At 47.1% G+C, this 25,400-nt stretch overlaps 1 protein-coding gene across 3 annotated transcripts in view; it reads right to left on the reverse strand.

The window, feature by feature from the left end:
• Positions 1-207: 207 nt before the first annotated feature.
• Positions 208-25,400, reverse strand: part of Dock8 (dedicator of cytokinesis 8) — a 196,820-nt gene continuing 171,627 nt past the window's right edge. For all 3 annotated transcript variants that reach the window (XM_052187973.1, XM_052187992.1, XM_052187982.1), the window contains 10 exons: positions 25,127-25,319; positions 20,585-20,728; positions 19,253-19,384; positions 18,665-18,799; positions 17,363-17,452; positions 13,368-13,604; positions 9,759-9,902; positions 8,078-8,184; positions 1,824-1,994; positions 208-1,444 (listed from right to left, as the gene is read on the reverse strand). In XM_052187973.1, coding sequence (XP_052043933.1) covers positions 1,384-1,444; positions 1,824-1,994; positions 8,078-8,184; positions 9,759-9,902; positions 13,368-13,604; positions 17,363-17,452; positions 18,665-18,799; positions 19,253-19,384; positions 20,585-20,728; positions 25,127-25,319 — 1,414 coding nt within the window. In that variant the 3' untranslated portion in view covers positions 208-1,383. The remainder of the gene's footprint in view (positions 1,445-1,823; positions 1,995-8,077; positions 8,185-9,758; positions 9,903-13,367; positions 13,605-17,362; positions 17,453-18,664; positions 18,800-19,252; positions 19,385-20,584; positions 20,729-25,126; positions 25,320-25,400) is intronic.

Here is a 25,400-nt window from a genome sequence, read left to right on the forward strand (position 1 = left end):
TCAGAATAAGGTCATTCATGCCTAATGGGATGTGGGAGCATTTCAGAACTGACAACTGAGAACTCTGTCCCAACCAGAACGAGCAGACATTGCACTAGGGCCACTCTGGAGGGCACAGCTTGACAAAGGCCATTCCTACCAGGGTCTCTGGAGCTTCGAAGCTCTTTGGGTTGTCAGAGTCACAAACAGCAGTTGCACAGGGAGGCATTTTGCTGGTTTTATTTATTTATTTATTTATTTATTTATTTATTTATGAGACATGGTCTCACTGGGTAGATCTGGCTGTCCTGGAACTCACTCTGTAGACCAGGCTGGCCTCAAACTCAGAGATCCACCTGCCTCTGCCTCCCGAGTGCTGGGACTAAAGGCGTGCCCCACCACGCCCACTTGCTTGCTATTCTTATTCCATCTTTAGTATTCGCTAAGGTTATGAGTTGTATGAAAAATATATAATTTAATTCTCAAATCATAGCTTTGTTTTTCTTTTTCCAAAAATACACCATAAAAAGAATCAAAATCGTACATTTTATAGCACACAGAGGATGCAAGATTCTGAAATGAAGGCAGAGATATTAGCCTTGTGTGTGTGTATATATAAATCACCTTATCCAAGAGAAAAAGGAGGCCGTGAGAACAAGTGTGCAGGGAGGTGGTGATACGTCGTCCTAGGAGAGCTACTCTCTCTCTGGAGAATGTGCTGTCTGTCAGTGCTGTGGCTGGGTGACCTGGACTGTCTGTCTGGTACTACTGTCCCCTGGGCAAAGGTGTGCTCCCTCAGCTTAGCAGAAGCTACAACGCAGAAATAACTTGGCAATGCACGGTCCAGCAGCGCAGGAGAGGCAAAAAAGCAGGCTGTGGAAGGATCCATCTATTCCTAGATTCCCAGCCAGCATGAGGTGAGGCTTCCTGTAAGACTTCCTTCACAGATGTATTGGAAAGCGTTTCTCTTTTCTGGAGTCTATCGTTTCCTTCTCACCAAAGGGACGAGTGACATTCACTTGGAGAGGCTGCGGGACAGTCTTCCGCTCTTCCCTCCACGATTTGAGTTTATCTTAGGAATTCAAATATAGGTCAGAAGAAGTCACTTTATGGAAGGACAGTGACCAGTCACTCAGCAGAAACAGTCTTGCTTATACAGCACTGTGAAAAAGACTTTAATAAATACAGTTATCCCCTGATTTACCCAACCCACCCAGAGCCCCTGGCATGGCCAAGGTTAGTCCGCAATACACTTGGGTATCCTTCTGTGGTCATGGACCCCAAGTTTCCTGAGCACTGGCAGGGCAGGAGCTGTGGAGTCAGTCTTGGGTGGCTGCTGTCGAAGTCCCAGCGAGTCCTTCCAGGTTGTGGGGCCCCAGTCACCACAGGCAAAGGTAGCTTTTTTCAGCTTCCCTGTGACAACTGGCTTTCACATTTCCTGAAACTAGATCTGTGGAAAGAGTCCCTGAAATTAAGGAGAGAGAGAGAGAGAGAGAGAGAAAACACAGAAGGATTGATTAGCTTTTTAAAGAGACGTTGGGAGAAAATTATGAACCAGAAAGCTATTGGTCCTGGGGAACTTAGTAAATAAAAGAAGACCCATTCATATTGTTCAGTCCCTAGCCCTCTACATACCCCCCCCCCACACCCCAGCTCCCCTGGATAGATCCACTGTCACAGGCCAATAAAAAGGATCTTGGAGAGGTCAGGGGAAAGTTTGGGCTGAATGCAAATCAGACTGCTGGAAGCCTGACTCCAGGCCCCAGTCCACCCTGGGCTGCATTTGTGATGCCCCCCCCCCCATCTCTGATGCCCAGGAAGAGGCCACCCTGGCCCCTTTGTACCTCTTCTGACTGTCAATTCTGAAGATGGGCTTGTAGAGCTCTGGGATTTTCCGCTCGATCATGGGCCTGAGGCTGTCCTTCAACTTGCTGTAGTTCTTCTTCAGTTCCTGCTGGTACTCCCGCTGCTCTGTGGTAATGAGTCGCCTGTTCTTCTCCACGGCCTCCCCACATCTGAGGGAGAGAGAAGAGGTCGCACGTCCTCAGTGTTTGTGTTTTAGTGACTTAGAAAACAGTAACAGTACGTCTGCTTGAGTACCTCTGCTGGTGTCTAAATGTTTCTGTACAGCCCAGTGCTCAAGCACTGGCTGTCAGCTGAAGGGCACTGGGGCTGTGACTGCCTTTGGAACTCATCCATGGAGCAGTCGGTCCATTGGTAGGGTCCTAGTCTGATGGGCAATTGGGAAAAACAGGAGGTGGCACCTCAGTGAAGGGAGTGGGCCCTTGAAGCGACCTTGGGAGCACATCTCATCTGTAGCCTCACCATCCCTTTTCTTTTATATCCAGGCCACCATGAGATAACAGCCTCCAGACAGCATGCTCCCCACGATGCTGTTCTGCCTTCTCGCAGGCCGAAGTAATGGATCCAATTGATCATAGACTGAAACCCTAGAAACCACGAGCCACATAAATCTTTACTCCTGGCAAGTGTTTTTAGTCACCACGATGTAAAGTTTAGAACCATAACCTCTAATGTGTGTGTGTGTGTGTGTGCAGTGTACGTAAACATGTATAATATGCATATGTCTGTGCTAGCACTCATGGGTCAAAGGAGGACATGGGGTAGCTCCCTCTATCTGCCTTATCCCTTTGAGCAAGGTCTCTTGCTGAGCCTGAGGCTTATTGTTTTTGCTGGGGCTGTCCAGCAAACCTTAGAGATACCAGTCTTTCACTTTCCCCCTTATCTTCATTGCTGGAGTTACTGGAAGGGGTGGGACCACGCCCTGCTTGTTACAGGAGTGCTGGGATCTGAACTCAGGTCCTTATGTGTGTGCAGCAAGTGCACTTACCCCAGAGGGGCATCACTGCAGCACCACTGAGAGTGTTTTCAACCCTGATGGCTTATCTGATCCCCCACAGACCTTTCTTCCTTCCTTCCTTCCTTCCTTTCTTTCTTTCTTTCTTTCTTTCTTTCTTTCTTTCTTTCTTTCTTTCTTTCTTTCTTTCTTTCTTTCTTTCTTTCTTTCTTTCTTTCTTTCTTTCTTTCTTTCTTTCTTTCTTCTCCCCCCCCCCCCCCCAGGGTTTCTCTGTGTAGCTCTGGCTATCCTGGGACTCACTCTGTAGACCAGGCTGGCCTCGAACTCAGAAATCTGCCTGCCTCTGCCTCCCAAGTGCTGGGATTACAGGTGTGCGCCACCACTGCCAGGCTCCCATACAGCTTTCAAGAAACAGACTGTTAGGCCCCCACGTCAGAGACAGAACTGTAGGGCTCTGCCTAAACCAGGCATTCAGCTTAGAGCCTTGAAGAAAGCTAACTTACTTGTGCAAATGGGCTTAGAAAAATGCCGCCCAGAGAGATGGAATACAAACTTGCTATGAGCACAAGGCCTTTAATGAGAAAGCTGTTTTGCAAAATTGAAATCCGAAGTTTATATCACACAAGGCATTAAACTAAGAACCATTCCAGGTTATTTAAGTCATGAGGCATCGGGAACCTATAGAAAGTTGCCCCCCACCCCATTTTCTTAGGGTGCACAGCCACCCACAGGAGGAGAAATTCTTACCTAAGATGAGCTTGTGAGAGAAATGACAAGCCCGAAATTACAGATTCAAAAATGAGGGAGGTACTGAGTAAGAAAAAGAGAGAAGCCGTAACCAGCATGTGTGTGTGTGTGTGTGTGTGTGTGCGCGCGCGCGCGCGCACAAGCAGTTGCACCTAGCTCAAATTTCTTCCTAGCAACCTTAACTTAGCTATCCTTAGTGTGTTACAGGAGACCCAAAGTCACAGATCATCCATTGTTAACTTGATTCCTAGAAGCCTCAGGCCATTTAACACTGTCTCCCCTGAAAGTGTCCAGATCTGTTTCCACATACGCCATGCACACCGAGCAAACCCCAGCCATTGTCCGATGTCTGCCCCACCCCTCTGCTGGGGTCACAGGTGCATGCACAGGGACATCAAGGTTTTTATGTAGGTAGCAGGGATTTGAACTCAAGTCCTCATGCTTGCACAACACATGCTCTTATCCACTGAGCCATTGCCTAAGCCCCAAGTCTCTGCAGGAATGAGATCAAATCAGATTGAGAGAAAATACAGAAATGACTGCAGTGCCTCTGATGGCCCAGCAAGGCCGGGAGAGGAGGGGGGAGACACGTGTGACATCTGTCCTTCTGCGTTTATGAACCTTTTGGGCACTTCCTCTTAGGAGAAGGCAGAGAAGGCTTTGTCCTCACTTGGCAGCCGAGAGGCTGGGAGCACGCCAGGCTGCCCGGCCTTCCGGCCCAGTCTGATCAGCTACAGCTGAGTCAGAAGCCACTGCCTGGGGGCAGGAGAAGCAACTGCAGTCTTAGCCAGGGACCTGTCAACAGAGGTGTCTTTCCAGGAAGGCTGGCTGGGTCTCCTTTGAGCTCTGGCATATCTACCGGCCTTCTGGGAAGCTGAGGAGACAGAGCCCACTGAAGGGGAGGCCCAGCAGTGGGCCACCCCGTCTGCCAGTGAGTCGCCTCTGCCACCCGGAAGCAAGCACTTGGCACTGCTGTCCATGTTCACAAACAGCGGCAGCCTCCTCCCTGGATTTGGAAGCGGCAAGCAAGTGGGAGAGGGAAGCCTGAGCCACTTTGAGGGGAACTTGCCTGTCCTTATGCTCATTTTAAACGTAGTTTGATGGGCGGCCATGTCTGACCTGTCTGGCATGAAGAGATGTGGCTGTGTGGCTGTGTCTGCGATGTGGCGGTAGCTGGCGGCATTGTGTCATCTATGGCCTTTTCTGCATTAGGATGTCACCTCTCCACAGCGGTGGTAAAGAGTGTCCGCTGGACGGGGTGGCGAGCTGGCATGGACAGCTGGCTCAGAACGGCTGTTTGAGCATTCCCTTGTCTTTTTGAAGGGAGGAAGACAAAAGGGCTGGCTGTAAGGTTAGGGGAGCTTGGGGAGAAGTATAAACAGGAGGCACAGAAGCAGCAGCTTCTGCTCAAAGGCGGGTGGGCACTGCAGTAGCACAAGGACTCATCCATACTGCAGGATCTGCAGCCAGACATGGTGGCCGGCACTTGTAATTCTAGCACTCAGGATGTTGAGACAAGGATTGCAAGGGAGAGGCCAATCTAGGACTACAGAGTGAAACCCTGCCTTAGAAACAAAACAAAACAAAACACCAAAACAAACAAACAAACAAACACCCAACCCAAAAAACAAACAAACACAAGCCAGAGTCTTGGGCTCTAGGCCATGCTTATAGAACCAGGGTCAGCATTTTATTTGATAGGTGACACCTGGTTCCCTCAGAGCCAAATTGCTAAAGGAGAGTTTTGCTATGCTTCCTAGGCTGGTCTGGAGCATACCATGTCCATTAGACCTGACTCCAGACTCACAGCAAGTCTCCTGCCTCAACTTGCTGAGAATAGCATTTTTAAGAACTTTGAGTAACTGTTCTGGCTGGTTTTGTGTGTCACCTTGACACAGGTTGGAGTTATCACAGAGAAAGGAGCCTCCCTTGAGGAAATGCCTCCAAGAGATCCAGCTGCAAGGCATTTTCTCAATTAGAGATCAAGGGTGGGAGGGCCCATTGTGGGTGGTGCCATCCCTGGGCTGATAGTCCTGGGTTCTATAAGAGAGCAAGCTGAGCAAGCCAGGGGAAGCAAGCCAGGAAGCAGCACCCCTCCATGGCCTCTGCATCAGCTCCTGCCTCCAAGTTCTGCCCCGTGTGAGTTCTAGTCCTGACTTCCTTTGGTGATGAACAGCAATGTGGAAGTGTAAGCTGAATAAATCCTTTCCTCCTCAACTTGCTTCTTAGTCATGATGTTTGTGCAGGAATAGAAACCCTGACTAAAACAGTAACTCTGTTAAAGGATCATTTTAGGAAAATAAATAACTACCTGCCCTTGCTTTCTGACTGCAGTTTCCAGAGGCCTAGAGTATGCCCAGTAGGGACTGGTTAGGACACTTCATCTACCGGGAGTCTTGGTGAGTCCACTGTTGGGATTGAGGGATCCAGCAGAGGGAGTTGGTGTGACCCTCCTTCTCTCAGCAAACTTCCTATTCTGTTGATACATCTTCTACCCAGAGCTAACGTGGCTGTGTTCCTTCCCAGCCTGGCCAGCTCTTGAGCCACCCATGGACTTCTATGAGGCGGCAGAACTGGCATTCCCTACGGCTCTTATAGCCACGCCCTGTTCCTGACAGTCAAGCCTCCCTCTCACCATCATCTTCTTCCGCCTGAATATTTGACAAATAGTCAGTCAGTGATATTTTCCATAAAGCCTATCCTAGCTCGCAATGGACCCACCTTTCTGATCTGTGGATCCCTGTATCTGGAGCATTCTTAGAGGTCTCAGTACCTGCTGCCCCAGGTTTCTACTCAGTAATGTCATGCTTCACCCTGTCGTCATGGACACAGGACTCAGTGCAGACGACTCTCATTACACACCCATGGGCTCTGTGAGGTCCAACAAGGCCTGCCCATTGTCACTTTTGGACGCCTTAAACCATAATGAGCTTGAATGAAAAGATACCGTGAAAAAAAGTCCTTCTAAATTATTAGCCAAATATTAAAAAAAAAAACCAAACTCTTGCTACAAAAATATCTATTATCAAGCTGGGTATGATGTCAAACACTTTTAATCCCGATACTCTAGAGCCAGAGACAGGAGGATCTCTAAGTTTGGGGACAGCTATTTAACTTAGGGACAGCTATTTAACTTAGGGAGTTCCAGGCTAGTCAGAGGTACATAGGGGGACATCGTCTCAGAAAGAAGGAGAGAGAAAAGGGGAGAGACAGAGAGACAGAGACAGACAGAACAAAAGCTAGTGAAGTACTATGTAGTAAAGAAAATGTACCTTGTAGCAGAATTGCTATCAAAAAGGAAACCAAATATACCAACATTAACAGATGCCATCTATTGTATATACCCATTTCCAAATATCTGTGCTTCACTGAAGGACGAAGTGCAAAATTGGGCATTTCTCCAGAAAGTTTGTGATGAGGCACTGTCTCTAATGTCACCCGACAGCAGCCTTCTAGTGGGTTGTCACCAAATTGGGCAAACTAACTTTTAGCTTCCTTTCTTCCCTGCCCACCGTGCAAGGCTAGTCCTGTCTTTAGACGCTGCTCTGAGGTTCTGGATGTAAAGGCAATTGGTACATATGCTTCTGACATTTTTCTCTCTCATAAGTGAAGTGGTATCATACCCTATCTCATCATTTTTTTTTCTTGCAGGGCCACTGGAGACCTAAGGTAACTAACTGTGTTGCAGGGATCACACAGCCCTGCCCTAAGAGCCATTTCTGTCTAGGCTGAAGCAGCTGACCTTAAGGCCAGTTGCACCAAAGAAGTCAGTAAGACAGACAGGGCTGGCATGGGAATGACTCATCTTCTTAGCAAAAGCCCAGTTTTAGAACTTTTCCTAGTTTTAGGCTTCTAAAGTAAGTTGCTGTGCAATTTGCAGAACTGCACACTGTGAACGCAAACAGCTTTGCCTTAGTGTGTCCGTGACTACCAGCCCACACAGAAGCAGGGATGGCCAAGAGCCAGCAAACCTGCTGCAGCTCAGCTCTGCTGCCAAGTGATGAGGCCATCAGGAAACTCATCTCCCATCCCCAAACCTCCCAGGCCTCGTGTGTAAAGTGAAGAAGATGATGATGATGTCTGTCTTACAACCCGACTGTGAGGCCCAGTGCCAGGGCAGCCATGAAGCAGGCTACACACAAATCTTAGTTTCTTAGTGGTAGTACAAGCACTGTTGCTCTACTGCCCTGGACCTTAAGGTAGAGTGTGTGTGTGTGTGTATCACAAGCACCTAGCAGGGTGTGTGTGGTGTGCATCACAAGTATCTTAGTAGGGTCTCTGTGTGTGTGTGTGTGAGCACATGTATGTACACACACACACACACACACACACACACACCCCACAAGCATCTAGCAGGGTTCTTAAACCAGAGTCGATGATCCAGCAGCTCTGAGTGGACCTGGGGTACATGCCTATTTGTTTTTGTAGTGGTAGGGATGACATCCACGGCCTCGTGCGTGCTGGGCAAACACTCCAGTATTGCCCAGTGCTCCCACACTGCTATGCTCCAGTGCCCACCCCCTCCCTTCTCACCGCATTATGAACTCCTTGAAGCATAACCTCAGCTTGTTGTGATGTCGGTAGAGCTTTGGGTCAGCTGGAATTTCAGCCAAGAACACTTGGGCCACCTCCAGTGGTCCCTGACGGAGAAAAGGAAACACAAGATGGAATTGGAATGAAAATTAAATTACTTGGGGGAGAGAGAGAGACTGTGGGGAGGGCTCCTTCCTTTTGAACATTTAATTTTGTAGCTTGTTTCACTAAAACAAGAAGCCTAGGGAGGTCTTGAATTGCTTAGGAAATTGATTTCCGAGGAGGACCCAGAGCCTCAGGAGAACACTGGCTGGTCTCAGTGCATCTTCTCAGTCCAACGCTACATCTTTCCCTTCATACAACAAGGTCATGAATGTGACAGCAGCAAAGGCTACTATGTGAGCGGCTCCTCTTTTTTTTTTTTTTTTTTTTTTTTTTTGGTTTTTTCAAGACAGGGTTTCTCTGTATAACCCTGGCTGTCCTGGAACTCACTCTGTAGACCAGGCTAGCCTCGAACTCAGAAATCTGCCTACCTCTGCCTCCCAAGTGCTAGGATTAAAGGTGTGGACCACCACCACCTGGCCTGTGAGTGGCTCCTCTAAAGCAAGGGCTACTTCTATCTGTGCAAACATATCTGCTTATCTGGTGGCTCCAGTGGAAGAATCATTTTATGTAAACCCTGGTTTGAGCCAGAGAATTCACAGGCCATCTGAGGCCTCTGGTTGTGAGAGTAGACAGCTTCTGCTTCCTTCATTGGATGGGGACTCACAAAAGCAAAAGCGTCATTGTTTTTCTAACCTTGGACATGTAATAGCCTTTTTCTTGTTTGCTACCTCTGACCCCCCCCCCCCTATGTTGAACAGACTTAGAATTTCTGCAGGGGATCCTCATGGAGAAGGTGTTGGCTGGGAAGGACAATGGTTAGTGAGTTTTTGGGTGTGGCAGTGTGAAGAGCCAACATCAAGGGGCTAGACAGAAAGTACTGACTGGGCTTGTATGTCTCTCCATCAGAAAGAAGCTTAGTTCCATGCTGAACTCCTGTGTGATGGCTATAACAGGAATGAAAACACCAATCTTGTCAAAGTGGCCTACGAACCGAGTCCCAGATCAATCCTGTCAGCAAGGCACTTGCTATGTTGGGAACACCTGGTACTTAAAGATTTATTTTTATTTACTGTATGTAAGTACACTGTAGCTGTCTTCAGACACCCCAGAAGAGGTTGTCAGATCTCATTATGAGATGATTGTGAGCCACCATGCAGTTGCTGGGATTTGAACTCAGGACCTTCGGAAGAGCAGCCAGTGCTCTTAACCACTGAGCCATCTCTCTCCAGCCCTGAATACCTGGTACTTAACCAAGGAAATAGATGCCCTGGGCCTAGTCTTATCTCCATATACACGTTCTTAGAATTAATGCAGAGCTCTGCAAATAGCTCTACCTATCCTGGACTCAAGTCAGCTCTCTGCTATAGGACTCTAGTCCTGGGTCATATGGCCAGATCTGGTACCAAATTGGAGACTCTGAGAAAAAAATGGTATTCCTTAAATACAGTCTACTCCTTTCTAGAATTTTTCTTTTAAAAAGCAAGATTGCATGTGGACTGATTCCTCATCAACTCCTAAGAAGAGTTATAGACCACAAGAACAAAAACCCAAGCTGCCCTCAGTGAGCCCTGGTTACCTGGTTTACAGTGGCTCCTACAGAGCCCTGCAGTACCATCTGCAGCATCTTCGCATCAGGGGGCTCCTGGTGAGTGGCCACGGCTAACTGTAGGGTCTTCTTCTTCATATCTTCAATGGCAACCTCAATCGGAGTCAAAACGAACTGAACAGAAGACAAGTGAGAAGTGAGACCATGGCCTCCCTACAGTCTCCCGCAAATCTGGAGCCCTGACCGGGAGGCTCCCTGGATTCGAACCAGCAGCTGAGGAATGACTTTCAGGGTGCTTTGGAATAATCTGCACAGGTCACCTAGAGTCGGGCTTCACATGTTCAGCATCTGTACAGGAATTTCTCCTTTAAATGATCACCCTGCCTTTCTGCTTTATCGTAAAAGGGGAATTTATAAGTAAGTAACACAAAATGTATTAAGTACTGAGGCACAAATTTGATCATAATTATTTCTACATCCAAAGCCCAACTTCTTTCTACATGGCTAGGTTGTTTGGTTGGTTGGTTTTTTTGTTTTTCCTATTATTGAACCAGTTACTCGGATTACAAGGGGGAAAGTACAGTGGCCACGGTTTTCTTTCTCACCATCACGTAAGCTTTCACATCTTTTGTGCGCTTTTCAGCTCACCATGATGGTGACACCTCGTGAAGAGGGTGCTAAGTTCTGGATCGGGGTCTGCTCCTTCCTGAATCTGATGGGTCAAATCCTGTCCCCACTCCACCCCACCCCCTACCCCCAATTCACATTTAAAGCCTAACTTCCGGCAGCTCTGAGGGTAACCTTATATATAGGTAGTCGAGTTAAACTGGGTTTATTAGGGCAGACCTAATTCACTAATTGGTGTCTTTAAGAGATGAGGGAATGAGGGCACAGCGTGTATATAGCACCGACAAGATGAACAGACACTAGGGAGATGACCTCTGACGAGGCCCGAGGCAGGCCTGGGACAGATTCCCCTCAGCCCTCACAAGGAACCAACCTGCCAGTTCCCTGAACTTGAGCTTCCCAGCCTCTAGAACTGCCAAGACAATACATTTCTGCTGTTTTTGCCATCTAGTCTGGGCTACTTTGTTACAAAGCCAGAACAATGGAAAACACAAAGTAGTTCTAGGGCATGCCATTTAGCTATAAGGACACTTTTATAAACAATGTATCTCTCTATTGTGCCTAGAATATCTTAGTGTTTAAAAGTTCAAAACAGTAAGTACCACACTAGATGCCTTCCCATCGCCTTTCTATGGATAGGTTCCTCTGCCCTGACTCCTCCTCCCTGACGAAGCTACATCACTCAACCGTGGTCTAGATGGCTGCTCTCCAGCCAGTTCAGCCCATGCAGCTCCTGCCCCATGGAGTGGATGGTTTGCAAGTCCTCTACATGCTCGCAGACTTGATTAGGCCTGTTATAGCTGTTGTTTTAATGAACAACGAATAAACAGATGAAGTAAGGGTGTGGAAAGAGAGCTGTGTCTATGAAGATCAAGCTGGATGCTTGGGTGAGGTGTCATGAAAGTGAGGTGCTATAAAAATTCCTGTCATATTAGGTATGCACGAGACAACTGTAAAAGAAGTTCTGGGCTTGGCTCATCAAGATGCAGAAGCCATCCGCTCACCCGCCAGTTTATAAGAATTTTTAAAGGCCTCATTCTGTATCACAGAGAGCAGACTGAGAACTGGGTGTGGTTTATACAAGAAAGACAATGCAGAGTTGTGATGAGTCAAGCTAGAAGCAGAGAAGGCTGCAGTCCAGGATAAAGAGGTGGTATATAAGTTAACATGGAGGGATTTTAAAGAGAAAATGGAAGGTTGGGGCTATGCATAATTCTGAGGTTTGAGAGATCATCTTGGTAGACTCTATTAAAAATGCGTTAAAGTCTTCCAAAGTACATAAGACTTTTCTTGCCAACATTTTTATTAAGAGCCAAGTGCCTCCTGCACAGCCACAGGAAGGATCTGAGGCCAGAAGCAGGTTGATGGACTGGCTACAACTGTGCTCTTCCCACATGGACTCACCAGTCCGGGGGGCTGCTTGTTCGATTCCCTCTCCAGTAATTTACAATATAACAATGCCTGAAACACCTACAGGCCTTTAGGTACATACTCATTTTTTGTTTTTTACAGAAGGATGGGGCAGAGTGTGGAGTGTTTTGGTGAGCATGAGGCTCTGAACCCAGCACCTAATACTGGAGAAAAACACTGCATAAAATACGACATTTAAATACAGGCATTCGTCTCTCTCTGGGAACTGTTCTCTCCAACTGTACTGAAATCTGAGGATGCGCAGATGTTTGAGTATGAAATACACCCGCAGATTCATGTACTGGTTTCCAATAGAAACCTTTAACATAACGAGTGGATGAATCTCTCACGAAGTGTAGAATATGGGACCCAGCTGGGTGGTACAGGTCCTTGGGAGCATCAACCTTTGGGGCTGTATTTTTCCTTGGGCCCTTCTTGTAAGTGGTAGTTTCCTGGTTACAGTGATGTGCACCGAATGGCTCTGCTGTGCCTCCTTCACCACAATGGATGAGACTCTGAAAACTGAGCTACCAGGAATCTGCCCCTAAGCTGTTTCCACCAGGGCTCTGGTCACAGCGTGGGAAACACTCTATGGGGTAGCAGCAAATCCTTCACACCCAGTGCGCTGCAAAGACTGTGCAGACAACAGCTTAATGATATTCTTTCTGTTTCTCTGTGTAGCCCTGTCCTGGAACTTTGTAGACCAGGGTGGCTTGAATTTAAGAGATTCACCTGCCTCTGCCTCTCAAATGCTGGTATTAAAGGTGTGTGACACATGCTGGGCAACAGGTTCCTTTCTATCTGCTCAGAAGAGCTTACATGTATGTGAAGCTTTTATTTTTTTAAGGGGAAAATTCATACAAATTCTGTATATACATAAAATTTCCCTTCAAATTGCCAATTGAATTTGATTGATTCTATGGATATAAAAACCTAAGAATATGAAGGGACAACTATCTAGACATATAAGTTTGTAATTAAAATGGAAATACCATGATTAAATATGTAAACCATGCTAAATAAATAACTTTAAAGAGCTAAATATTTAATGGTGGTTTTGAAAGCTGTAACTCACTGAATAAAATTCCTTGGTTGCATAAGAGTGACAAAATAGTCTTGAGACAATATTTCAAGGATATCTTTGCACAGGCTAGACAACTGCCCTAGCGCTGAGCTACGTTTCCAGCCCTGGTTTATTCAGACAAGATCTTGCTAAATAGTTTAGGTTGCCTTAGACTTGCTATGTAACCCAGGATGCTCTTAAATTCAAGATGCTCCTGCCTCAGCCTCTGGAGTACTGGCATCATAAGCATGCCCTCCCAGGGCTGGCACATGCTTGTTGGGTCTTACTCTGTAGCTCTGGTTGGCTCAGGACTTGTTACATAGCTAAGGCTGGCCTTGACTTCGCAGCCATCCACCTGTCCCTGAGCCCTCGGTGCTGGGGCTATAGGCACGTGCCACTGAGCCCAGCCCTTCTCTTCCCCTCCTTCCTTTTCTTATCTCAGGTTTCCCTTCAGTCTCATGAGGCAGAGCTGGTGTGGGGTCTGGGGGATCACCCAGGCCCTGTCTTCCCAGAGATGGCCACTTCCGCAGGTGCGTTACCTCCTCTTTCTGGCTGACTCGGATCCTGGTCTTGATGTAGGGGAAGGCGTGCATGGTGGTGAGCACTGTGTTCCGGCGATGTTGCTCGTGCAGCTCACCACGGGGTCTCCCCTCCAGCGTGAAGGGGGTGGTGTACATGAACCGCCGAAGGTTGAAATTCTTCTCGAAGTAGGTCACCCTGTCTTTCATCTCATACTCATCAAAGTAAGGCTCCACAAAAGTGATCTGTATGTATGCCTGAGGGTGGGGGGCGGGGAGAGGAAGAGGTGAGGAGATGGGAAGAGATGAGCCACTCAGCCAAAGAGATGCAGGGTGCCTCGGGAAGGCAGGCTGGGACAGAGCCCAACACTCCTTTCCAATCTGGAAAGCCACCAATGCCAAATACCTCAGGCTGGAATTCAGAATCTGCCCTTTCTCCTCTCTACCCCAGGCAAAGAAAGGCCCTTGAGGCGGAGGAAGGGAAAGGTCTTAAGGGAAGAGACAGGTTCACCTGTGGCCCCTCTAGCATAGCAAAGTCAGCCAACTGCTGTTCCAAGGACAAAGATCTTCCTTTACTCAGTGGCCACCATGAGGGCCTGCTCTCTAGGTAGTACAAATGCTTACACTGAGGAACTGTGTAATAGCAAGTGTTTGCTAGGATGGAGCAGCCGGAATGTTCAAATGAGCACCAGGAATGCAGGGTGCATGTCTGTCAGCCAAGGCTCCTCACACAGCCAGATGCCGCCCACACAGGAGCCCCGCTCCCACATGTGTACACAGTACTTGTGTGGGGGCTTTCCTTAGCCTGGTGTGCCTATAGCTGCCTTGAACACCCACGCTATGATCACCCACATGAAGGAAGAGGGTAGGCTACTGTAGCACTTCTGTCTGCCCCTCCACTACCGGTTCCCACTCTTTCCCCAATGATTAAGCTGCAAACACTAGCTGAGGGGAGGAGTTTCTTTGGGGGAGTGGCCGTCCATAAATTATGTGGAGGGTTTCATGGTGGTACAGCAGATTATGAGTACCCATGTTCTGTAAGTAACACCAATAAACCCAATTTACCAAGTTACACTTGAAGAGAACCCTTTCTTTGATCTGTTGTTGCCCTCGCTGTATGAGGTGAACGGAAACGGACTCCTCAGGAAAGTCAAATAACACCATGAGGAATCCAGGTGATCATCAGCTGCAACACAGCCACCACTCTCAACCTGAGGGTCACGACCCCACTGGGGGTGTAGAATGACCCTTTCACATCACGATTCGTAACAGAAGGATGGCTGAGAGTTAGGACAGCTGAGAACCACTGAGCTAGAGCAACATTGTTCATAATAAACGACTAGAAAATGCCCGAGTGTCCCTCTACTGGAGATACTAAGTGAAATGTGGCACATCAACACAATACCACTCAGCATGGAAAGGAAGGCGCGATTTCACCACGTGAGTCATGGATGTGGTAGGCTGAGTAGAAGGAGTGTGTACGTGCCACATATGCTCCTCCGGAAAGGCAAGTCTACACAGATCGGGGACTAGGGCTCAGCTTGGTGACCACTAAGGGCTGAATGAGATTAGGGAGTGGTGGCAAAAGAGAGAGAGACAGACAGGCACGAGAGAGAGAGAGAGAGAGAGAGAGAGAGAGAGAGAGAGAGAGAGAGAGAGAGAGAGAGACAGAGAGAGACACACACAGAGAGAGATAGAGAAAAACAGAGACAGAGAGACAGAGAAATAGAGAGACAGAGACAGAGAGAGACAGACAGAGACGGAGAGAAAGAGAAAAAGAAAGAGAGAAAGAAAAAGAGAGACAGAGAGAAAGAGACAGAAACAGAGAGAAACAGAGAAAGTCAGAGAGAGACAGAGACAGAGACAGGGAAATAGAGAGACAGAGAGAAACAGACAGAGACAGAAACAGAGAGACAGAGAAAAAGAGAAAAAGAGAGACAAAGAAGGGGAGACAAAAAGAGAAAAAGAGATACAGAGAGAAACAGAAAGAGAAAGAAAGGACAGAGAGAGAGAGACAGAGAGACACAGAGAGAGACAGAAACAGAGACAGGCAGAAACAGAGAGACAGAGAGAAATAGAAAAAGAGAAAGAGAGAGACAGAGAGAAAGAGAAAGAGAGACAGAGAAACACAGAGAGAAACAGGCGGAGAGAGAGAGGGGGGTGGGGTGCCTGTTAACAAAGAAGAGTTCTTTAAAAACACAAGGAAAAGATGGGACTGAGCGATGTTTCAGGGCGGGACACTCACCAGAGAGGAGGGAGGATGGCTCACTGACCTCACAGTGTACATCACTTGAGATAATGAAATCTGGGCGTGAGTCTGGGTTAGGAGTCTCATTCCCAACTCACAGCCTACCCTGGGAATTCTAAAAGTGGGGAAAGGCCTGATGCTGGGAAGGTCACTAGGGCTGTTCCCATGACCAGGCACATGGCCAGCCTTATCCTCCAAGGACTCTAAACATTTCTGTCCAATGCTTGTCATGACTGTTCTTAGGCCTCAGCTGGGGAATGTCTCTCAAGTGAGTGTTCAGACAAATGTAGAAACACTTGTATTGGCCAGTCCGTCCCTATGAGGATCATCTTTCTGTAATCCAGAACTCAGGGACACACTCGGGGACCGCACACACGGACACGCACAGAGACCGGCCTTCCTCCCGACCTTGCTCGCTGTGAATCCGTTATCGTACAGCTGCAGTCAGAACTGTGGTACTGTTTTCAGGCCTTGAGCTTATCCTGGAGAGTGAGCTAACCCAAGGGTGTCGTAAGAACCAAATTTGTAGCCGGCCAGAAGCATGGGCGGTGTGAGAGGTGTGGGGGGCCCCAGCTGAGGCTCATGTTTGAAACAAGGGCAGTCTTGAACTTGTGATGCTACATGTGAGCTGTCAGCATCAGAATTGGACAGCACTACCGTCTCAGCCTGGGATGGAACATTGGCGTGGAACTGAGACCAACGAAGCCTGTGGCCCTGATCTTCCTCCATTACCACAGCAATCCTGCTTTTGGCTAGAAGGAATGCCTGCAGCTTAAAGAACGAGGCCACTAACTATGACCAGCCAGAAGCTGCTGCAGTTTTTAGACACACACATGCACACACACGTGCATGCACACACACAGGCTGCGCATTCCCACGCAGACACTGTATTTGCCTCAAGTGTGCATGCACTTCTGGAAGCCAGAGAGGGAGCTGATGCCGTGCAGCTGGAGTTACAGACTGATGTGGGGGGCGGGGCAGGAAACCAAACTTGGGTCCTTTGGAGGAGTAGGAAGTGCTCTCAACTGCTGAACCATCTCTCCAGGCCCAGAAGTCGGAATTTTAAAACACGGTTTAAGTAGAAAGTTTACATATTTTACAGAAATGTATCAATAAGCTGTGGTAATGAAGAAGACCGTGGGTGGATCAGACCTCATGCTGGAGGAGCCGCTCCACCATTAGCGTCATCTTAGAAAGTGGTCCAAACTTTCCAAGCCCCAACTTTATCTTATAAAGTACAAACAACCAAACCTAATCCTAAGGGCTGTAGTGGGATGACAAGAAATGATTTAGCTAAACGCAGAGCTGGTGTGTAGCCAGACTGAGTTACACAGCAAGAACCTGTCTCAAAAATTCTAAATGGGAGGGGTGGGTAAAGTGAGAGCTCCAGCTCAGCTCCCCGGTACCCAGATAAAAGCCACAGCATTGCACATGTGTACCCCAGCGCTGCGGTAGGGGTGGTAGGGACAGTAGATCCTGCTGTTTGCTGGCCAAATAGGGAACCCGGGTAGAAAAAATAAGGTGGTGCATGATAGAGAAAGACACTTGGTGCTAAATTCTAGCTTGCACATGTGGGCATGTGTGGGAGAGTGAGCCTCATACACACGTGCATACACTCCACTCATACATGTGTACACCCCCCCCCAAAAAAAAAACCCAAGCCAAACCATGGTTATATTTGAAGGACTGGGGAGTCCAGACCCAGAATGCCATTTTCTACTTTCAGGGTAGAGCCTGATGACTGCTTTAGTATATTTTTTTTCCATACCTTGTTAGGATCCAACTTGGTTTTATCCACAGGAGCAGAGTCTTTTATCACTTCTACAAACTCTGCACCAAAACACTGGCCATAAAATCCCTAGGGAAGAGAGAGGCCCAGGGATTACATAAAATTCATTTTGAAAGCTTGCAATTCTTTGGAACAAGCACAAGGCAGGATTTGTTGATTATTGATGGTCCCTCCGAGCTAAGAAGCAAACCTAAGCACTTCCTAAACCAGAAATCAAAGTGTAAGGAGTTCGGCACACTCAAATGCCTAGGCCTCCTGCAGTGCAGATGCGTGCTCTCAAATTCAGCCAATGCCACCAGATTTCTGGAGGCAGCTCCATGGGTAGGGCATGATTCACATTTGGTACCCTGAAAATTTGGAGAGGCCGGACTTCTCATAGCGTGACAGGCCAGTGTGCAAGGAGACAAGAAACATACTTCCAATCTTAAGCAGAGGACACAATATTAGGGAGTTAAGAGCCTGGGCCGATGCCTAGTTTTCCTTGTTGTGAAGTGAATGACTTTGGGTAAGCTACCCAACCTGACTAGGCCACAGCCTCCCAGAGTTCAGTCTTCTCGCCTTTTTTGGCAGGACTCAATAGTGCAGGAAACAATTGGGCAACACAAGTTCTTAAGCTTTCCAGTCACAAGAGGGGGGGGGGACACAGTCAAAGTGTGGCATGGCAGCTTAAGTAGGGAGGAGTGGGTAGAGTCGGCTCTTCACAGGACCCTGGTCTCTCAGCCTGAGGGACTCTTACATTTGTTCCTCTCAATCTCTGCTTCTGTTTTCTTGGCTTTTCTTTATGCTATCTCTTTTTGCTCTGTCTTTTCAGAACTTGCTACTGTTTCCTATTTCATAGAGTAACTGCCAGGCTGCAGCTGAGGCCGACCATGGCTGTTTTCCAATTGTTTTGTATCTGAGTGGAGTGATTCTGTAGTGTTATCAGATGGCTTCCAAATCAAGATGACAACCTTCAAATCAAAAAGCACTATGCCCAATGCCTGTGGGTCCACACTGGTCATGTATGGAAGGGGGCTGTAAGGAAGGATGGATGCTGACTGAATTTGATACAGTCTTGAAAAAAATCACTATTCAAGATTTAAACTTTAGACTCTGTAAAACGCACACAGGATTCAAGAGAAAAATGTCCAAATTGTATGGTATTCACTATCTTGCCTACTCCCCCGTACTACAAATGCAAGGTAGAAAATTTAAAGGTCAGCAATGAACATATTTTAAAAATGACATATTGCCTCACTGGGGGGAATGCACAAAGTCACGCGCACAGCCTCACTCTCTCACCTCTAGTCTATGTGAGATCTCGGGGAGCTTCGTAATTGCAGGTTCCTTGTACACAAATTCCTGCTCATCCAAATCCCCAAATCTGGATCCGTAGAAACCAACTCGGAAGTAAGTTCCAAACATCCTCTTATGGTCCTGCCACAGGAGTAGAGAGAAGCGTTCTTTAGCTGTGGTTACTGGTGATCTACCCGGCTAAAACGACTGGCTATTGGGCTGCAAACAATTTATCCTCACAGCTGGCATTACGAAGATCCCCTCTGTTAAGCAGATTTAATATTTACATAATAAACCCCAGAAATGATAATGAAAGAAATCCAATGAGAGACTTCTAGGGCCTTCATTTAACTCAATTTTTAAAATCCTCACATTTCCTAGCTGTAAAGCAATCCAGTCTGCTACACTGCATTGCTGGCCCTTCCTTGTCTGATGGAGAGTTACAGCAATGATGAGCTGAGCTTGGAGGTGGGGTGGACTGGGGTAGGGGCTGGGTGGGGGAATCTATAGCCAGAGAGATGGTGGCGCAGCATTAGGGCAGGGTCACCTGACTCCGGCTAACAGAACCTATGGACCGGGCTCATCCCCAGCTACCTTGTTGATGATGTTGTCGAAGGCCTTCTGCAGCTTGTCGTGAGTAGAGGTCAGCTTCCGGAAATCTCTATGTGCTTCCAGGATGGGAATGACCAGCTTGTAGACTTCATTAACCGTCTCGTACAAGCCTCCCTGGGAAGGAGGAGATTAGTTAATGCACTGGAAGTTTAAGACAAGGGACCAGAGTTAAGTACGCAAATAACATATAGGAGAGCATCTTTACGTGCTTTATGGAATGCAGGCCCGTCTGGGCATCTTCCGAGAGCCATAGCTTTCAGGTCAAACCAGTTGCATTGCTGTCTTTATGGTGAACATTGCTGCCCTGTATGGCAATGCTGACCAGGGGGAGGCTTTTCACAAACTGAAAACGGCAGTGAGGGCCTTGGAGAGGTGTGCTCATGGCTTCTGAGTTTACCAGAGGTTCTTCTCCAGCAGGGCCTCAGGGAGCTAATAAGGTTCTCACCAATTGACTTTCTAGGATTTGGGGAAAATAAGGGTATATGTGTATGTGTGTTTGTGTGTGTGTGTGTGGGGGAAAGTAAAACGATATGTATATGGGAAAATATAATAAGGAAGCTAATTTTGTAACTAAAAATTAAGTTAAAAATTCTTTTCTGATTTCTAAACTGGAAATCAAAGACAGCAGAGTAAAGGCAGTGAACACAAACACCAGACGTAGACAGTCCGGGGAGGGAGTCTGGGGTGAAGAGGAGAGGATGGGAAATAATAATACAGGGAGGTAAACAGTGCTACACTTAAGTGGCTTCACTATGGGGGCAGAGGGCAATGGTGAAATGGAAAACTATGAGCAGCCTGCCTGCCACCTTGGCCTGAACTGGAGCTCTGTGCTTTTTCTCTCACTAGGTGACCCAGATGGGGCTAAGGGATGGCTGTGTGGCTTCTGCGGTGCCATCTCTCTGAGCTGCCCTGCTGTGTACGGGTCTTGAAGACCAGTTGAGTGTCAGATGTGGAAGACATCAGAGATCCTCAGGGTCTCTCTCCTCCCCTATTTTCTTTTTTTCCTGTGAGTGGGAAAATGAGGGACTGAGAATATTGTGTAACCTGGGCAAACTGTTTCACTCTCCGTGGCTTAGTTTCTACCCCCATTAAATAGAAATAACACTGTGAAACTGCTCCTGGCCAAATGAGCACACTGTGGAAATAAGAGTATGTCCACGTGAAAGGCCGTCTCTCCTCCCTTGGAGAGCTGATGCAGTTGTGGACATTGATGTCTCCACTGGGCCTAGCTGGGATCATCCGGCCAGGCCCAGCCCTGCCCTGCACGCTCCTGTGAGTGTGCTGAAGGGCTGAATGAGCCCTGGAGACACTGACCGTGCTGAAGAGCTCTGCAGCCTGCTCCAGGAGACCCACCAGGCCACTCTCAGTGAAGTACCGACCAGAGCATACGCCGTCCTCGTCAGGTGACAAGGTGTCATCGGAGACTGCAGACTCCTCAAGCACATTGGAAGAAATATTCTGTAAGAGAACCCACTGTGAGGCCAGGGAACAGAGGACCTGACAAGCAAGGGACCACAAAACCCAGACAGATGAAGAAGCTAAGCTCGACGTCCTTCACCAGACCATGGTAGCTCACAGTCTCTGATTCCACCCTGTGAGCCGTTCATTTTGAAAGGTCACACGGTGCAAACTCGTCACCAAACTCCATAATTCTTAACCATAAGGCAACGTTCTAGAAAGGACACTTTCCTTAATATAGCAACAGTTTAGCTGAAACAACCTTACTGTTAGTGAGTTAACCCTAAGGGACAAATAGGGAGAGCCTTGGATTTTAAGGGCCAGGCTAGTGAGTAGAAAATAGATTCCTGTTTTGCTGAAGCATGCTGCTCCTTACAGTAGTGACCTTGAGCTACTTAAGTATAATATTACACAGGGAAGCAATGGGCGAGAATGTCTTTATGAATGCTGTTACATAGTTCAGAATCTGCACTCCCCATTTGTTTCTGTGGTTTTCCTTTATATAAACCATAGGCATGAGAGCCTCTTACCAGGGAATGTCATGTCTTGGGCAGGGCTGGCTCAGATGGGAAACCCAGGGCATAAACCTTCAGGCAGTGCTCATGTCCAGGGTCCTGGGACTGCTGACTTGGGACTTGCCTCTGACAGCAAGTTTATCTTTACACTTTGTGCTGCCCATATCCTGCTTGCCTCATCCAAACTCTGATCCTAGCAGGGTCATTAATACCTCTGATAGGCCAAGAGCCATTCTTGGCTTACAGCTATGGAAGAAGTAAGTATGGTATAGAGACAAAATGGGAACCCTCCACTGTGCAGGAACTGCAAAGAGCACCCAGGCCACGCCTTCCTACTGCTGCGTACACAGCAGGCATAGCTCCACACTGGTCACACTTGCCCTGGAAGCTGGGGTATACTTCAAAACTCTCAGCATAATGCTCCAGTCAGTCACCAGCAATTGCTCAGACGCACTCTGTGAAATAAAGGCTGTGCACCTTCCGCTTTGGCGTACAAGATCACGGGAATCACCCTTAGGAACCCATAAGGGGGCAGCTGCCATAGACCATCGCGGTTACATTGGAATACAGTTTTATGAACACAGAGTTTTTCAAAGTCCCCTGTGACCAATCTTTCTTCAAAATGTGATTTATTATGATGATGGCAGAGGGGACAAGAATTCAGCTGAAGGGATCTAATTCCTTAGGATACCGGCACTACCAGAACTGTATGAGATTTCTCTACTCGTAGAGGACTGGGTAGGAGCTTACAGCTCCGTAGCTGTAATTCACGGCGGGGAAAGATTCTGGGCAGACATTCCTGGCTTCAGAGTGAGGGTGTAAAAGTAACAACCATATCTGTGTTTGTGAGGTCAGTGTTGCTTGCACTCCAGGGATAGAATTCCGATGATCTCAGTGGCTTGGCCCTCACTGTCTTCCAAGTTATTTCTCCTGAACATTATCTCTGCTTTACAAGTCTTTCCTAAAGGCTCAATCTTATTACAGTGAGATTAAAAACTAAAGCAGGACGTTTAAGAAGTCAGCAGTAGAGGCAGGCATAATGGCACAAGCCTAAAACCCCCAGCACTTGTGAGGCAGAGGCAGATGGATCTCTCTGAGTTCAAGATAGTGAGATCCTGTCAAAGAGAGAGGGTGAGGGAGGAAAGAAGGAAGGGAAGAGAAAAAGCCATCAGCAGAGGCTACCTGTTGCTAATTCTGTCTGAATTCCTTTATTCTTCTGTGACATAAAGTATCTTAATTTTCTTTTAGAAAAACACGGGTAATGTTCAGTGTGACCTGTGACTATGGGATAAGTAATCAGCTAATCAGATCATTTTACTACTTTGCCCATTATGATTGATACAGGGATAAACACAGGACCTGCTCACCATTATGATTTGTTCAGGGATAAACACAGGACCTGGTGAGAACCAATAAGATGCGCTGAGACTTTCTTTGCAACTATAGAGAGGAGGGATTTCTCTCTTCTCCTAGTCTTGAATCTTTATCTAGCATCTTAAGTGTGGAAATTCTGCCTGTGAAGAATGGTGCCTACAGCACAGAAGGTGGAGACATTACCTAGGTTGGATGAGCTTGGGTCTCTAGGTCTAGACTGGCAAGTACTACTGAGGCCAATGAATTCCTATGACAGGAATTCCTATATAAGCCAATAAATTCCATGTCTCCTTAGGTTAATGTGGGCTTGGTATCACTCATTTTCCAGCACCCATTTCCAAAGTGACTTCGTAGGATTCTTGGGAGAACATAAGAATTCTCCCATAGACAGCAGCATGGCTTGGAGTCTGTTCTGTATCCAAGGACATCCAGCTCATCACGTTCTGCATGTTAAGAAGCCCGTACACGTCACCGTTCCTGCCACCTCCCTTCTCACAATCTCCATCCTTCCCCTGACCCCAGTCTGGGGCTGACTATAATGATCACAGCATCTCGTGTCCTTTATACTTCTATTTACCATTAGTTGTTACAAAATGAGAAACAGAACAGTTAACTACATGGCATCTCTTACTAGAATATAAAGTTCGTGTGGACAGGATGAATATTCAGTGAATGTTCTGGAACAGAAGGAATGGATAGCTGGGCACAGCGGCACGAGCCTTTAATCCCGGCACAGGGCAGACAGATCTCTGTGAGTTTAAAGCTATGCTGCTCAACCTGGGGAGTACCAGGCTAGCCAGGGCTATATCACAAGACCCTGTTTCATATAACACCAATACTACAAAGGAAAACTAACAAAATCCAAAAGAAACAAAAAAGGAAGGAATCGATAAAAAAAAATATAAAGAGATCTGTACACTCCACATAAGGATAACATAGACTTCCCCAGGTGTTCTGGAATTTTATCTCACCTTGGTGCCGATCAGAATAAGAAAGGCAACCAATTTCTAAGCAAAATAAGGAAAAAGTAAGACTTATTAAACATAATAGTAAAAGTGAAATTTGGTTAATTTTTAAGCATCAAGTAGTAAATAATAAAGTGCAGTGTTTAGGAAAAGGTTTAAGAGATCTATATGAAACAGCTCGGTAGGCGAGCTGAGAAAAGGGTGGCAGTTCACTGTAAAGGGACAAGGGTGTCCCGGAGGAGCCGCAGGGTAGCGTTACAGCTGTACAGGGACAGGCAAGGGAACAAAACAAACCGTTCAAAGCATCTCTGTAAACTTTCTTATTCACTTGACTAGAAATCAGACGGAATACTTTTACGCTTCAGAATGAGAACTTCACTGGGTTTTATAACAAACATTTCTGAATTGAGACTAAAATATATCTGTTGAGAATGAAATCAAAGAGTAAGTATTTTTGTAAGACAAGAGGCAGCAATGAGCAGAGATAAGGCCCAGCTCGAAGATGAACAGGACTTGAGAAACCAGAAGCTCGGGGCTCCGCCAGCAATGGTTTCGGTATCTTTTTCTCGAAGCCTGGGAAAGCTACTTAGAGTCATCTTTTCTTTCTCCTTTACAAAGCATGACAAAACTGTGTTGAAGAACAATAATGAGGACAAAGCCTTTCATCCATCCATCCACGGAAGTTCAAACAAGAGCAGTATAAACGCTTGTCTCAGCTTCCCAAGTCTGGCTGGAGACCGTCCAGGACTCTCCTGTAGGCCGCAAGGATGGTCATCTCTACAGACATATTTCTTTAAGAAAAATTACTCATAACAGTTGTTGTTTAAGGCTTTTCTGCCCTTTAAGTAGCAAACTAAACCACACAGTAATAATAGTCCAAGGGGATAGTGGGCAGCCCTGGAGGGGTTTTTAGGTCTGGCACAATTTGCCCTTGTTGGCAGTGGGTAAATTTCAGGTTATTCTCAGAAAGCATCCATTGAGTCATTTCTTTCCCATCTCAGGTTAATTTGATTTTTTTCCCCTTAGTTTTGGACAAGAGTGGAGTCCCACAAAGTCGGGGTACAGAATTGAAGGATTGGTTCGTGAGGGAATCATTATACCAGTGTCCCTTCCTTGCCACACAAGCCAAATACAGATGCTCCAGAAAGAGTTTAAATGATCTTTAAAAACTGCTGTCTTGCTTTTTACATCAGTGAAATAGAAGTAACATGGCCTTCCTTATCACCTGCTTCACAGGCTCTTGGGGATGCTCAAATGTCTAAAATGTCTGAGAATATCTCCCAAAGCTCCTGTTACCTCTAAGTACCATTACTGGAATGAATATGTTTTAAAAGATGGTGCAGCCATTAGACAAGGCAATGATAACACAGGGGTTTTCAATGGTGGCAACCCAGACAACTAGGACCAGATATTTTAGCGGTGGAAACATCCTTGCTTTTTCTTTTGTCACGTCTAGGATCACCTGTGGACACATTCCTTTAGGTAGACGCACCCAGCCCGTGGTTGGATGCGGAGCTAACGTAAGTGGCACCTGTCTGTCCCACCTGAAAGCTGACACTGCCCACGGGCAGGTAGCTGTGGTCCTCCAGCATACTCAGGTACTCTGCCACCAAGGCTGCTGCGTGCACCAGGCACATGGCGGCCTCTGTGAAGCACTTCTTCTTCGTGTGTTTCTCCGCCATGTTCTGGAGCCAGGTCAGCCGCAGGTCAGGCGATGCCTGGTAGCTCTTGGCAATCCTGAAGACAGATTGGGACAGTTTCATGTATGACCTTTCAACGGCACCACTCTTACAGGGGAGGAGCTTCTATTTTCTTCTT

Source organism: Apodemus sylvaticus, chromosome 1 (assembly GCF_947179515.1).
Source record: "Apodemus sylvaticus chromosome 1, mApoSyl1.1, whole genome shotgun sequence".
In the NCBI taxonomy this organism is placed as follows: Eukaryota; Metazoa; Chordata; class Mammalia; order Rodentia; family Muridae; genus Apodemus; species Apodemus sylvaticus.